At 38.6% G+C, this 16,406-nt stretch overlaps 1 protein-coding gene across 3 annotated transcripts in view; it reads right to left on the bottom strand.

Moving 5' to 3' along the window:
• The window catches only part of Dock10 (dedicator of cytokinesis 10), a 234,268-nt gene that overhangs the window by 101,681 nt on the left and 116,181 nt on the right, over window positions 1-16,406 (bottom strand). For all 3 annotated transcript variants that reach the window (XM_027942015.3, XM_027942017.3, XM_027942018.2), the window contains exon 4: window positions 240-322. In XM_027942015.3, the coding sequence (XP_027797816.2) occupies window positions 240-322 (83 nt within the window). The remainder of the gene's footprint in view (window positions 1-239; window positions 323-16,406) is intronic.

Below are 16,406 nucleotides of genomic sequence, written 5' to 3'. Positions count from 1 at the left end.
ACATCTAGAAATTTGGTAGAAGTCAATGTCCAGTGTTGGGAAAAAAGATTCGCTGTTTCGGAGGAACACTGCTTTGCTCTTCATAGTAAGGCAACTCCAAAATAATGAGCCTCTGTCTCTTGCTTCTGTGGCTTCCCCTGCAATCTGTTTGCAGTGGACCAAGCAAATTGTTAAAGAGGTAAAACCAGAAGATGTCACCCCTGCTGAAATTTCCCACAGTCCTTATCACAGGTTCTTACCGGGGTAGCTGTCGAATGTCTCCAGAATATTGTTCATATTTGTAGTTTACCACGTACCATTGGGAACTATAAAATTTACACGCCTGAAAGGGAGAAAAAGACAATTATAAAAATTATCATTAAAAAAAAATCAGCTGTTCTGGCACAATGGACCATGAAGACAGTTCTAATCCCCAGGTGGCATTATGGTGGCTGCTAGTGATTCTAAGTTGGGTGAGGAACATTGGGGTTTCTCTAAGATCATATAAATCTTTTGCCTTTTTAAAGGTAGATAAGGGGCTTTCTCTCTATAGTCATTTTACGTTTTCCAATGAAATGGAAATTTATCCTTTTCCAGATGCATGGAAGAGGAATCATTTAACATATTTATTCTATTTTATTCCATCAGGAAAACCCTAATCCAATCACCATTGACTCAGACCGGATACGTTGCTAACTTGGGGAGCATCATTCTCCCGGCTTCCTTGGCAACGCTTCCGTTATCTACTGGTCTTAGTGGTGAAGGATGTTGCTATTGATGTGCAATTCTTTTGTCATAATTTTAGCCTAATTTCTTCTTGCTCTTGCTTGAGTAACTGATCTTTTTCTTTTTTGCATCAGTGCCCTTGTCAACCTGAAATGGGTTTTCCATTGGCCCTGGTTGCCTTCTGAGCCCACAGTCTTCTCTACAATGATTCATAGATTTTATAATAGATGTGAAAAAAAAAGATAACTGAAAACTGTTTCAAAACCCAAGCGAATAGCCCAAAGTAACTTTCCTATGGTGGTACACAATGGCTGAGTTTATAGTACTTATTGATAGCAAATACTTTATTGCTTGGGCTTTATAATGGAGATTTCACTAGGTGGCTTTTAAGACTCCTTTCAGTTCTAACATCCTATGATTCTGGGAGTTAAAAAGCTGTCAATTAGGACAAAAGGAGACCCTATATTCTTGCACTAGTGGAAGACAATAAATTCTTTGCACTGTGAGGAATGAGGGCTATGATGGTCTCTGTCATGAATCAGGAGGAGGGAAGGAGGGGCCCTCTGGGCACTGTGGACAGTGGTAGGCAGCACAGGTTCCCCAGCATGCAGCTCCAGATGCTCAGAGGAGGCAGGAAAGGAGGATGGTTGTTAGGAAGGCCTTTGCTGTTCTGGATCTTGCTGGCCTTGAATTCTCTCCACACCATAGCTTTATTTGTTCAGGGAAGTGCCCACGCACAAACTGGGGAGTAGGAGGAGAGAGGCATGAGTACAGGACAAACGAAGGCTTTGAAAACAAGTGGAGGCGGAGAGGACTACGGTGGTTACTGGGGGTGAGGAGGTAGAGCAGGGGGAGGGAGAGCAGGGGGCGCTAGTGGGGACCGACGTGAGCCAGACTTTCTGGTGTGTACTGCACCACGGGGTCACCACAGTGATTATGGGCTGCATATTTCCAAAAGCTGAAAGAAAGCATTTTGAATGCTTTTGCCATAAATGATAAATGTTGGAGGAGGAAGACCTGTCCGCCCTGACTTCAACGTTGCACAGTGTACAGCTACTCCTAACGTCACGCGACAATCATCATGTTTCTATTGATCCATTTCAAAAATTAAATAAATTAATTGACAAATGAAAAAAAGAACAGGGACGCCTTCTCCTCCCCTCAATAAAAGTACAGCAACAAGACAGATGAGCCTGGAGAGGAGGAAAAGGAAATCCAGGAGTCCACAAAGATGGGAATGTGAGCAAAGCAGTGTAGTTAGACAAAACTCAATGTATTAACTTTCAATCCTGCAAAGCACATGTTTCTGGAAATAGGAGGAAAACTGAGCCTTCCTCAGCTCTTGGCTAAAATGTTTTATCTTCATTTTAGACAAAGATGACGAGGATTCAGACAAGGAGCAGAGGGGCTCATGGCGTTCCAAGTAAGGGGGCCAGAAGTTCCCTGACTGAAGTTCTCACTTCTCCCCTACTTTCCTTTCTCTTCACCTTGCTTTAATGAAACAAAATATATTGAAAAATGGAAAACAAAAATGCCTAAAGCTCACCCCTTCCTCCTTTTACGATCTTTTTTTCTGGTACGTAGTTGTACCCAGTTCTCCTTTACGTATGCATTTCTCTGTGCGTATTGTTTTTCTGTCACCTCGCGCATTCTCAAGAGATTTACATTTGCTTCCTAAATTTTACTTTAAATCAGTAGAACATAAAGGTCACACCTTAATTCAATACCCTAGTCTGCCCGTTTTGAGGCTCATTCATCTACTAATTTGTTCAGTGAGCATTCCGAAGCCCTTAACATGTACCTAGAATCGTTCTAGGTGATGGGAATGCAGTAAGGAACAGGGAACAAAAATCCACGCCCTCTAGAATTCAGGAAACACAAGTGAACTGTGCCATGTGTTAGAAAATTGTAGCCTCCTAATACAACAGGAGAAGGGGGATGGGAGATTTGGGGCAAGGGAGCCAATTTAAATAGGATGGTTAGGTCAGGTCTTACAGAAAATGTGATGTTTGAGCAAAGACTTAAAGGACAAGACAAAGAGGATTTTTTTTTTTAGTGGTTACTTTACTTTAAATCTTGTGCCATCATGAGAGAAAAATAAAGATAACAACAACAACAAAATGCCTCAGACCTTATCTTTTCCCATACTGCCTTCTCATCCTCCTCCAGGACCAACCAGGTTGGATAATTTTCTTGAGATAGGTTGTTCAAAGTAGCCCAAGAATCTTTTATAAACAAACAAACCAACAAACAAAAAACCCTGCCAAACCAATACAGAGGCTTTATGAGCTACATGCACACGAACGGACATGGCCCAGAAGCTACAAAGCTTTATTCTTGTCCCAGGACTAGTGCCGACGCCTCATGTTATCTTGGTAAAATCATTTTCTTTATTTGGATCTCAGATTTAGCTATTGAACACTGAGAATACTGAATGGGATTTGAGGTTACTGCCACATAATTTCTATCTGCAAACTCCCTGATCTGCAGTTTTTAGTGGAACACAGATGCAGTAATTCATGATTCACTCATTGTCTATTCCTGCTATGGGTAGTCCTCTGCTTAACCATGATAAGTGTGTATCCTCACACACATTATTCACTCCATTCACAATAGGCCACAGGCTCAACTGAATCTGAGATACGTTAATCCTCAGATTTGCTGACCAAAACCAAATATGGCACTTTCTTATATTGGTAAAGAACTACTCCTCCCCTCCCCTCCCCTCCCTTCCCCTCTCCTCTCCTCTCTTCCCTTCCTTTGCCTTTCTCCCTCCCTCCCTCCATCTCTCTCTTCTTTCCTTCCTTCCTGTTGTATATATTTGTCAGATTCTGCAAGGAGATGCTCAGCTTGCTTCTGACCTAGATTCTACACGTGGTACAAGGAAGATTTCAAACTGAATATGAGTTGAAAAGTCCATTCAGCTAATTTGTGAATTGTTTAATGATTGCAGACTTTTCCCCCCCTCTCTTGGCACTGGAGATTGAACCCATGGGTGCTCTACCATTGAGCAATATCCTCAGTCCTTTCTATTTTTGAGAGAGGATCTCACTAAGTTTCCCAGGCTGGCCTTGAACTTGTGATTCTTCTGTCTCAGCCTGCCAAATTGCTGGGATTATAGGTGTGTGCCACAGTCCTCAGCACATATATTTTTAAAAACACATCTGATCATCGTTCTGGATATATTGATGGTGTATTTGTTTCTGTTCATGAGTCAGATCTGGTTTTGAATTTTTTTCTGCCACGTGTTAGCTGTGGCATCTCAACTGAATACAATGTAATACCTTTAAATTTCTTCCACTATCTAATTAATACCAAGTTCACTAGGCTCAAATAGATAATTTCTGTGAAGAACCTAGTGTAGAGCAAGAACTCAATAAATGTTTGCTTTAAATATCAGCATTCTCAGAAAGTTTGATTCCATGCTTAATTTACATTCACAACAATTGCTAATAACAACTTGTTTTCCTTGATTTATAAAGATAAGAGTTTTGGAGAAATATATTAGGTTTTATTATCAAAAACTCATTTTATTCAAATTACTTCTGAATTTATTTGCTAAGTTTCCTATATCTGGTGGTGGGTAGGTAAGAATTAGGATTGGACTAAATGACTCTTAAGAACCCTTGTAAATATGCAATTTTTCTGCTTCTGAGAAAGCCAGTACATTTTACAAACATAACCATTTTTTTTCTTACAGAGTTATGGCATTTTGGCAATGTTATGCATAGAAATTCATTCTCTATTCTTTGTGCCAGCCCACACAGTCACTCTAAGAAGATTATTAAAAACTACTATAATTATGACTACAGCTCCTCTTTGTCCAGAGACTAAGCTGAAATGATCTGCTGCAAATTCAGTCACAGGCAACAACTCTGCCTAAGTCAGTCAATAGCCCCAGTTCTCCCTAGTGACTTCCTGGCCCACAGCATGTGTTTCACAGTACCAACTCTGGATCCTTTCAGATGGAGACGGTCACAGGGTCACAGCATACTTCCAAGTTAAATACTGTCAATCTTGAGCAACTGCTCCCTCAGCTGGTTGGTTTTTCCAACCAGCAATCCCTCTCTGACGTGCATTTCACTCCTTATGTGTCTGCTCGAGGAGCGCTGATGCTTGCCCTCTCTGTCTCTACGTGTTTCAACATGAGAAAGAGAGCCAAAGCCAACATGGTAAAAGGCTTATGTGCCATGACGATAATGTTTCCTAAATGGTGGACAATGTCCTACTACTGGCCGTGAATCCTCTGAGGCTGGTCATTAAAATACATGTTCCTCATCATGCTACTGAAATAAGTGAGACCCAGAAAGTCAAGGGTCAGATGTTTTCTCTCACATGCAGAAGCTAGACCAAATTAAGGGCAAAAAACGAGGAGGGAATACCATGAAAATAGATGAGAGATGGATGGAGCAGAAGAAGGGGGTTGAGGGACAGGGAGGAGGAATGAGGACAGGGAGGACTCGTGGGAAGAGCCTGGCCTCACTTTTCTATGTAGGTGTATGAATGCACCACAGTGAGTTTCACCTTTATGTATATCCAAATTGGACTAATTTCTAAAAACTATAAGTACATAGAGGACAAATTAGTAGGGTATAGAACAGGAAACAGGGGGAGGGAGAAAGGCAGGGAAAGGAGAAGTACTGGGGACTGAATTGGGGCAAATTCGATTCCACGCTTGTATAATTATGTCAGAATGAACCCCAATATAATGCATAGCTATAATGCACTAATAAAAAAATTCAGGTTCCTGGGTGCCATCTGAGATCCACTGAACAAAAATCCCAGGCTGGTGGGCATAATCTGCATTGTAAGAAGTAGCTTGGGTGACTCTGAGAGCTGCACCTCAGATGCAGCTCTATCTTTTCACAAGAGTAATAAGGTGGCCCTGTCCTTGTTACAGAGTCTGACCAAGAACCAAGAGCCTCAGAGCTCAGCTTCACACCTGGACCCTGGTGATTTACATCAATCAGCCCTTTAAAAGAACATGCCTACTCTGTCAAGGGGCTCTGTTCCTAGTGAACATTCAATTTATATTTGTTGAGTGATCTCTTTATGTCCTTTACAAATGACTAAAAATGATACTGGGACAATTCTGAAAAATCTAAATACTTTAGAAAAGAGCAGATAATCATAAAAGGTGCCTTACAATACTGTAAAGAAAATATTTCATTTTTCTCCTTTTCTCTCCTCTTCTGAGAATCATTAGAATCAATTCAAATCATGTTCTATCCCTCAAATAGCAATTTGGGGTTGGCAAAACAATGTGTCCTTCTCTTACAGGGGCTGATTATTAGATTCTGGCTGCAGAGTAATAAGCAGGTAACAGATGGCTTTTTAGATGCAAAATTATTTTTCTTTCTGGCTATAGAGGTTTATTTAATTATATACTAGTTTCTTGCCAGAAAGATTAATGCAACCACAAAAGGTGTCCATTTTGGCCCTTTGTCCCCACTGGGATTAATTCTGTATTTGTAAAATAATGGTGATAATTTTCATGCTCCAACCATTCTTTATAAAGTTTAGAAGTAATTATGGCTATTGTATAAAAATGTTGAAAACGAGGCATCATGAAATTAAGTGAATTGAGGCAAATTGTGCATTGAAAGGATAGCTGAATAATTTTTCGACTGTCCTGAGGCATTTCAGAGAGGACACAAACACTGATGTCCATTCCAACAGTTAATATAAGAGATGGTATTTCTGCAAACCAGGACATGTGGTCACTCTGTATGCGGACATTGTAGAGAAAAGCAGAAAAGCACACAAAACATTTTCCCCTTCAATTGGATCAAATTATCTGTTTCTTTAAAATACAATAATTTCTACATCATTAAAACAGGTTGAAAACAGTTAATGGGTTCTTAAAACTTATTCTATGCTCTTGTCAGAAGAGAAAAAAATAACAAGTTTGGATAACAGAAATAATACAAATACGATTGTTTCAGAAATCATGGCACAATCTTATTAATGGGTTTTGTTTCTGATTTACAAAAATACTACATGCTCTGTAAGCATGCATGTGCAATGTCAACCAGACTGTCATATCAGGTGCCAGCCATAAGTAAAAAGCATTTTAAAGCTTTCTCTTGCTTTGAATTTCTGGGTAGGCTAAGGTGTCATTTAGGATCTTTATTGACTGTAAATTGAAAGTGACTGAAAATATTTGTTTTCTCTTTTCAAAATGTGTTCTGCCATGGCAACTGCGTAAACTGTAAAATTAGCCTTTCATCCACCACACCTGTGCAGGACTTGGAACACATACTCCAGTTTCCAGTTGGATTCTACCACTGGTCACTCAGGACACCAATAGTAGTGGATGGTACTAAAAAACCTTGGCAACATTATGTCTGATCAGTCTCCACAGGTAAGACATATAACCTGGGTTATAATTCAGTGTAATTGAAAATTGAAGTTCAAATTTAAAATGGGTTCTGTTTTATTCTTAAACTCCAAGATCTCTGAATTGTACAACTGTGTTCACCCACTGCCAAACATTTTAGAATGATTTTTATTGTGGAGAAGGGGAGGCCAGTTTAGAATTGGAATGGCTTTTCATATTTGGAAAAAGACTACTGGTCTAGGGATTTTAGTGAATAGAAAATGAATATCTCCAGGGTTGTTAATGTGCCATACATTACCACTTTGTTTCCAATGGTGTCTTTCCAGGTACATTTCATTCCCAATGCCACCAGAAAATTAAAAATGCATTTGAATCTACCTTAATCTTTACTTTTAAAAAAATATTTACTACCTTAAATATTAAACATTTAGTTTTAAAAACAAATCCATTTTTTCAGACCATGACAAGAATACAGTTATCATTTACAAAAAAAAGATGGCCAGATATGGAAAAACAATATATTTTGATATCCTGATTTTTCCATTAATTTTTTTTATATATATATTTTTAGTTGGTGATAGACCTTTATTTTATTTATTTATATGTGGTGCTGAGAATCGAACCCAGTGCCTCACACATGCCGGGCAAGTGAGCTACTGCTGAGCCATAGCCACAGCTCCTCCATTAAGTTTTTGAGGTCACAAAATAAACACAGCTTTACTTGTAAATCTATCTTTTAAAACTACATGCAAAATGAAATTTTAATAGGAATTGCATTAATTATGCATAGAACTTCTGGTAGTATGGACATTTTGACACTATTAATTCTACCTATCCAAGAACATGAGAGATCTTTCCATCTTCTAAGGTCTTCTTCAATTTCTTTCTTTAGTGTTCTGTAGTTTCATTATAGAGGTCTTTCACCTATTTTGTTAGATTTATTTCCAGGCATTTTATTTATTTTTTGAGGCTATTTTTCTTAATTTCTCTTTCAGCTAATTTATCATTGGTGTATAAGAATATAATTGATTTATGGGTGTCAATTTTATATCCTTCTACTTTGCTGAATTTGCTAATGAGTTCTAGAAGTTTTCTGGTGGAGAATTTTGGGTCTTTTAAATACAGAATCATGTCATTGGCAAGTAGGGGTAGTTTGAGCTCTTCTTTTCCTATTTGTATTCCTTTAATTTCTTTATTTTACCTAATTGCTCTGACTAGAGTTTCAAGGACTATGTTGAATAGAAGTGGTGAAAGAGGGCATCCATGCCTTGTTCCAGTTTTTAGAGGGAGTGCTTTCAGTTTTTCTCCATTTAGAATTTCAGTGACATTCTTTATAGAAATGGAAAAAGCAATCATGAAATTTATTTGGAAAAATAAGAGGCCCAGAAAAGGCAAAGCAAGCCTCAGTGAGAAAAGTGAAGCAGGAGACATCACAATACCAGACCTTAAGTTATGCTATCTGTCGTAACAAAAATAGCATTGTATTGGGACCAAAACAGACATAGAGACCAGTGAAATAGAAGACACAGAGACAAACCCATATAAATACAGTCATCTCATCCCAGACAAAGGTACCATAAACACATACTACAGAAAAATGGAGGCCAAAGTCTCCATCATGTTGGCTTAGGAACCAACTTCCTCAACAAGATTCCTTAAGCACAAAAAGTAAAACCAAGAATCAATAAATGGGATGGCCTCAAACCAAAAAGCTTCTTCACAGCAAAGGAAACAATCAAGAATGTTAATAGAGAGCTTTCAGAATGGGAGAAAAATCTTTGCCAGCTGCTCCTCAGATAGAGCACGACTCTCCAGGATTCTTTATGTAGAACTCAAAAAACTTAACACTGAAAAAAAAAAACAAAAACCAACAAACAAATAACCTGATCAATAAATGGGCAAAGGAACTGAACAGACACATCACAGAAGAAATACAATATATATGAAAAATGTTCAACATCTCTAGCAATGAGAGTAATGCAAATCAAAACTACACTGAGATTCTGGGCTGAGGTTGTGGCTCAGCGGTAGAGCATTCACCTGGTGCGTGAGAGGCCATGGGTTCGATTCTCAGCACCACATACAAATAAATAAATAAATAAAAAGAAAGTTATTGTGTCCAACTACAACTAAAAAATAAATATTTGGAAAAAATATTAAAAAAATACACCAAGATTCCATCTTACTCCAGTCAGAATGGCAATTATCAAGAATATAAGCAACAATAAATGTTGGTGAGGATGTGGTGAAAAAGGTACACTCAGACATTTCTGGTGGGACTGCAAATTTGTGCAACCACTATGGAAAGCAGCATGGAAATTCCTCAGAAAACTTGCAATGGAAGCGACATTTGACCCAGTCACAGCCCACTTCTCGGTTTATACCCAAAGGCTTAAAATCAGTATATTACTGTGATGCAGCTACATCAATGTTCATAGCAGCTCTATTCACAACAGTTAAGCTATGGAACCAACCTAGGTGCCCTTCAATAGATGAATGGATAAAGAAAATGTGGTATATATACAAAATGGAATATTACTCAGCCTTAAAGAAGAGTAAAATTATGGCATTTGCAGGTAAGTGGCTGGAGCTAGAGAATGTTCATGTAGCCCTGGTGTCAAATCATGAAACTCAGTTGTAGAGGGAGCAACACCAAGTTTTCTGAGTTCTAGTCTAACACTCACGAGTGCACTGAAATCATTCATTTGGTATCCATATTTGAGAATTAGGAAACAACATTCATTTTACTTAATTTATATTTATATATGCAACCCACCCCCTCAAATCATAGATACAGGTTTTTTTTTTTTTTTTCGGGTATCAAAAATGAAAAACAGTGAATTTGTTTTGTAGCCAGCCCCCTCCTCTGTAACTTTCTTCACTTTTCCTAGGACTCCAGTTGTTTCCTATCTCCTTTACTCCCATGAAGTTGCATGTGGCTTCTTCTTTGAATATTTACATTTTTTTTCCTGAAGTGGCTGAATGCCTTTTGTTTAAGCCCAAATGGTTAAAGAGAGAAAGAGGCAAATGATTCATTTGCAATATCTGATCATTCGTTGATCATTTTTTTTTGTGTATGTGTGTTTGTGAAATTTTTGTTTTTCAATAAATTAACAATATTTTGGCAGGTAACTTAAAGATTGAAAAATGGCCTTGCTTCTGGATACCTTATTTATATCAATGGCCCAACCATCCAGCTTATGTCCAAGCCATAAGTATGGGAGTCATTGTCAAGACATTTCTTTCCTGAACTTTCTTTTTTGGTCCCCAAATTCTCCAGCTCTATCTCCTCAGTGGCTCTTTATTGGTACCACAATCACCTGCCATTTGTCACCTGGCTGGGCTATTAATCGTCCCCTAACTCTTCAGCTTCTGGACCCTTTCAGCCAACCATTCCACACTTAGTTCTGCTTTTAGTTATTCTTCTTCCTTACAGGTGAGGCTGACCTTGTTTACCTTACTAATACCTGGTGCACTTGTCAGTCTGTATGTGAAAATCTGATCCCCCGTGTTGCCTGGGAGCATGCCCTTCAAGGGCAGGACTGTGCCACGTCCCCCTGGTATCACCTGCTTAGGAAGTGATAAATGTTGGATATGGAGCCCTGTCCAACCTTTCCTCAGTGGTTGATGCCCTTTCCTGCATATACTTAAACTTCTGCTATTTGACCCACAGTAGCAGCAGTCGGTGGGAAAGGGGCTTCTATGTAAAGAATTCAATCCTTTGTAAAACGGGGTAATTAACTCCATCCAACTGCATTGTAAACAGCAGATTCTTCTATACTTAAAAAGGCAACTTGCTTATGCCATCGAATATACATTTCCGCAAGCAAGAGTAATGTGACAGCTAGGTAGAGGATTGAGACGCTAACAAAGTGTAACTCTGACCTTCGTGATCATTATTATTTACTTCTAACTTTAAAATCAAACCTTTTCTACTCTTATAATTCTATATATCACAGAACACGCATCACTGAGGTTTGTCTGGAATTTTGTTGCAGTATCACAAGACCTCCATGGACAAAGACAGGCATTACTGACACCAATAATAAGAATTAAGAGTGGAGGTTTGGCCACAAAAAGAAACAACCAATTTATTTGATCTCTTGGGGGCTTTAACATTTCGTTTTACTTCATTAGCATCTGTTCCAAAGCAATGTGTGCAGAGGTTTACCTAATTGCTGATCATATTTTATTTGAAATGTATTATGTCCCTACTTCCTGGCCATCTTTTTGGATCAGATTTATATCAGCATTTCTCCATAGTGTTTCTCAAACATCTGGGGGGAAATGCACAGTCTTTCTCTCTGTGGTCCAATACATGTGGAAAAGGTTTCATGTCATATTCCTTCTAAAACATCCTCAAAACGGATATGTGCTAATTAGATGTTGAGAATGAGAGGGAGGAAGAGAAGGGGAGAGAGAGAGAGGGAGGGGGAGAGAGAGAGAGAGGGAGGGAAGAGAGAGAGAGAGAGAGAGAGAGAGAGAGAGAGAGAGAGAGAGAGAGAGAGAGCTGTAGACCTGTCCTTCTGCCTCGGTCAACTGCCCGGCTGCCTCGATTTAAACCATGAAGACGAGGACTTCTGATATTTTTAGTGTGAATTTTCTATGGAAGCTTAAAGATTTCAACATTTACTCTGCCTTAAATCTGATTCAAATTTTCTGTTTAGGCTTGGATCTTGATTTCATTATTTTACTTCCCAGAGAATCTCATCATTTCTGGCTTGAGGCTCCTGCTTAAAATCTGAACTTATCCTTGTCACAGTAATTTAGGAGTCTGATAGAGACAGGACACAATCGTGTGTGTGTGTGTGTGAGTGTGTGCAGGTGTGCATTTGCAGACACAGACCCAGATATCTGCCTCCATTTTGCAGGTGGTTTCCAGGCCTCATCTGTTCCCAAGTGCTTTATACCACGGCCACAGTGAGACTTGAACGCTTGGATTCATTACTTTCTGCTCCCTTCATGGCTATTCTCCTCCCGCAGGAGCCCTGGCTTCCATGAATTGGAGAGGGCTTTGTGGTTGGAGCAACTTGCTTCTTTAGTGCTTGGTGGGAGTTTCTCCCAGCCAACTCAGCTCAAGTGGTCCCTGGGCTGCTGTTTCCTCTTGAGCCCCATATCTCACAATGCTCCACTCCCTCATCTTCTTTTATTAAGAGACCAAACCAAGGGCTTAGTTTTTGTTGGTGGGCTGAACTTCCAGCTTTATGTTATGCCCTTGTGTGTATTAAAGTGGAAACTCTGCTGTAGAAGCTTTGCTCAGGAATTCTGCGCCCTGTTTACAGACCCTTTAATTGCCCTCTCCCCCCGTGGGAGCTGAGTGTTTTTTAATCCCGGAAGTGTTTGATTTTGTTCTTTAAATGGTTATAGATGTTGATGTTAAGTCACTTAGAAGGATCAGATAAGGACAATACTCCCAAGTTGTCATTTCCCAAGTTTTTCATACGTTGCTATTTTTGTTCTCAGAATCATAGCATTAGAATTATGAATTGTCCAATATAAAAATGGAGAGACTGAGGCAGGATGTGGAAATGTTTTCACCAAGTCAGGCTATGAAGCACATGGTTTTGAATAGTTTATCAAGGGATCAGAGACAATAAGGTGGGTAAGAACATTGAATATGGGGCCTGAAACAGCAGATTTAATCTGGGCTCTTTGTAAACTTAGGCCAGTTTAGTTAACCATGTACAGCTTGTTTTCAGGCTGTAAAATGAGCTAATAATACCCACATTACAGTGCTCAAAAATAATTCTATATGTACACTGCTGCTAGACCAAAGCTAGATGTTCACATAGCTGTGAAGTGCTTCACAGGATGTGAAATATGCCTGGGCTTTTGTGTGGGAAATACTTAACCTTCCTCTTAATAGATAGGGAGGAGAGTAACAGATAAAACAGAAAAGACAGACACTTCATCTCATTTAATGTTCATTAAAAATATGAAGCCATTCAAGATTAAAAAAGAAAAGTATGTCTACTGCCTCTCACAAGAGGCTGAGAATTGTCAAAGTGGTGATATGAGAGAGAACTCAAAATTTTTATGGAGCTTGATGTGTTTAAACTAGATTCTTGCCAATTTGCTGCTTAGCAACCATAAAATTTGTCCTTACCACCTTGCAGGGAGCCGCTGGGCAATTTAGCACAGGGTTGCACAAAAAGGTCGCTTAGTACAGCAGCTGTCATAAGGCAAACATGTGTTGCCACAAAAACCTTACAAAAGTTTATGAATTCATTTTAATCCTTGCTTAATAGGGTTTCAAAATTTCAGCCACTGTTCTTGGGCTGTAGTCCACTGACTAGGTGCATCAGAATCACTTGGCAAAAACTACAGTGCTGTCATTAGGGCAAAGACTGAGAGAGGTGTTCCTCCCAGAAGGCCACTAGCACAAAGCACCATAATGGTAGTTAGCATTGTGGTCAAGAGTCCAGGACCTTGGACTACATGGTCTGTGTCCCAGATGTGGATCTGTCTATTCCCAGCTATTTGATCTTGGCTAGGCAACTTTCTTCACCTTTCTATGACACAGTTTTCCCATTATTAAGAGGCAATGATGATAATGATGCGATATCTGTTTGGAATTACTGCATGTAGCTTATCTGGCACAAAGTAGGTAGTCCATAAAGGTTTTTATGCATTAGCAATTGAAGTCAAGACTGTCTGCTAGCATAATTCTCCACCTTAAACCATTCTCCATCTTGAACCAGTTCACTGGTGATCACTTTTTAAAAATCTGTTGTCTTCAGGCTTGACTACTGATATTACCATTGAGGGATACTTGTAATTAGGGTTTCTCTTCTTCCCATCCTATAAATCACAGATCACACTTTGTCTCCATCCTTAAAACCAAGCAAAAGCATGAGAGGGTTTGAAGCATTTTCAATGATAGTGACACAAAAAAATTAGCAGGGAATAAAACAGTTTCTTCTCAGACTTCCTCCTCCTTCTTCCTCCTTTTCTGCCTTAGATCCATACAGTGAGAAGAGCAGGACAAGAAGATTTGTTTGTGTTACAGAAGAAAACCAAATACGAGTTGGGAAGATCCTGGGGGTCTGGGGTGAAAGGCACTCTACTTGGTTTCTCTTTGGAGCAGTTCTTAGGAGAAGTGAGAAGCTGAGGGTGGAAGTGAGAAAAGGAGGCTGCGAGGAGTTGAAAGGAAATCAAGGAACAAAAATGAAGGTAAGAAATGTCCTCCCAGGAGAAATAACAAGAGAAGAGCAAATACTGTGTTCAACTTGTTCTCAGCTGATGGTGGGGTTCTAAAATGGGTCCTTTTGGACATTTGAAGGTGTGGAGCAGAAGTTGTGGAAACACACTAAACTAAAGGCCTCTAAGAACCTAGAATAATACTGTGGATGTGTCTAGGTTTCAAAAAGTCCTTTCCCCTGGAAAGTAGTTGAATTGGAACCCGTGGTTGCATCCAGAGATTGCCCTTAGGAGTCTTGAGTCGGTCCTAGGATTAAGGTTTGTGCTGGCTGGCCCCACCTCAGAGGGATGCTTGCCAACAACCTGAGGAGGAGGTGTGAGGCCAATGACCAGTCCAAGGGCCCCAGAGCCTTCTGTACAGAGACCCACAGCAAAGAGCTAAGGGCCCTGGTCCATATGAGAGCAACTTTCACAGCCAAAAGGAAATTACTGCAAAACTGGACACAAATACTCCACCCACTAACAAAAAGGTGAAAGCACCATCAGATGACAAGTCTCTGAAGTTAAAGAATCATATATAAGTCCACAGTAGTTACACTAAAAATGATCAAGAATTGACAGTCAGATGAATTTAATGGATTTCTATGCCTGACGAACAAGCTCAGCAAGTAGAATCAAAACAGAGTGCACAGGAGATTTGAGGACTCCATATGACATTTCATTACCATCCTAAAACAATAACCAAACCATGAGCCTGAAGTAGTCTCTTAGAGGGCTAACCAATGACACAAAGAATTATCGAATTTTAACTTTTAGAGACAAGTTTAGGTAATAGATTTGGTACACTTCCAATTCTGGCAACATTTGAAAGTCTATTCTACATAATTTCTTCCAAAATATTTTATTATAAAATTCATTAATTTTTAATACCACAACAGGATAGAATTATATAGACTGTAAATCAATCTCTCCCCTTCCCCTTATCATCCCAAACCTCTGAGTAGCCAATGCATGAGTTCGATTTGTATACATTTCCCCTTTTTTCTAGGCTTATATAAACATATTTGCACATATGCTTATAGGTTTACTATACTTTTAATAACTTTAATATCACACTATGCATTCTGTGACTTGCTTTTTTATATTGACAATATATCATGAACACCCAAATTAAGATATTTAAGTATATATACATATATGTGTGTGTGTGTATTTATTTATTTATGAACATATGCATACACACACACACACATATACACATACACATACAGTTTCTATTGACTGTATATTGTTACCAAAAACAAATGTGTTGAAATGTTTCAATCCTACCCTACTTATTGGTATTCCAAATTTCCAAAGCAGCAGTACACAGCACTTTTTTTTATAAGATGTGTTTGTTTTTATAAGATGCATGTGTATATTTATAGATGCTACTGAAAAGATATTTGTGAACTATATCTCAAAAGTTATAGACCTATTTTGAATACTGTGTGAGAGTATTTCTTTTACTGTATTTCCACCACCATTAAATTATATTCATCTTAAAATTTCTCTCCCTTCAGATATTATGCATAATTTTTGTTTGTATTTCTACTAGTGTGTGCCTCTTGGCCACACCAACTGCATTTTTTTTGTTTTGAACTTCATTTTGAATATTCAGTATATTAGGCAAAAGATACCATGAGTAATATTTTCTTTGATTAAATATTCCTTCTGACTTTATAATACCATTCATCATATGAAAATTTAAAATTTTCATTTGGTTAAATCTGTTCATTTTCCCCTAACTTCCCACTTAAAAATGTTTTCCTACATTTATATAACTTTTGCTTTTAAAATTTAGATATTTTCAGGGCCAGGGTTGTGGCTCAGTGGTAGAGTGCTTGCCTAGTATGTGTGAGGCACTGGGTTCGATCCCCAGCACTACATAAAAATAAACAAATAAAAATAAAGTATAAAAAATTTTAGATATTTTCATTCATCTAGGGTTTAGTTTTTATGTAATATGAGATGCAGACCTAACAATTTTCTTCCAAAATGGATAGCCAAATGTTATTTGTTGAGTTGTTCACTCTTCCTCAAAGACTTCGCAGAGGCACCTTTACCATCTATTAAATAACATTTTAGTCTTCTATTAAATATGCACTTGAATATTCTAGATAGTGTTTTGTGTCATTTGATTGTTTATTCCACAGCACAGAAAAAAGTTAGTGCTTCCCTA

Source organism: Marmota flaviventris, chromosome 11 (genome assembly GCF_047511675.1).
Source record: "Marmota flaviventris isolate mMarFla1 chromosome 11, mMarFla1.hap1, whole genome shotgun sequence".
NCBI classification, from domain to species: Eukaryota; Metazoa; Chordata; class Mammalia; order Rodentia; family Sciuridae; genus Marmota; species Marmota flaviventris.
This window is presented reverse-complemented; position numbering and strand designations above follow the sequence as displayed.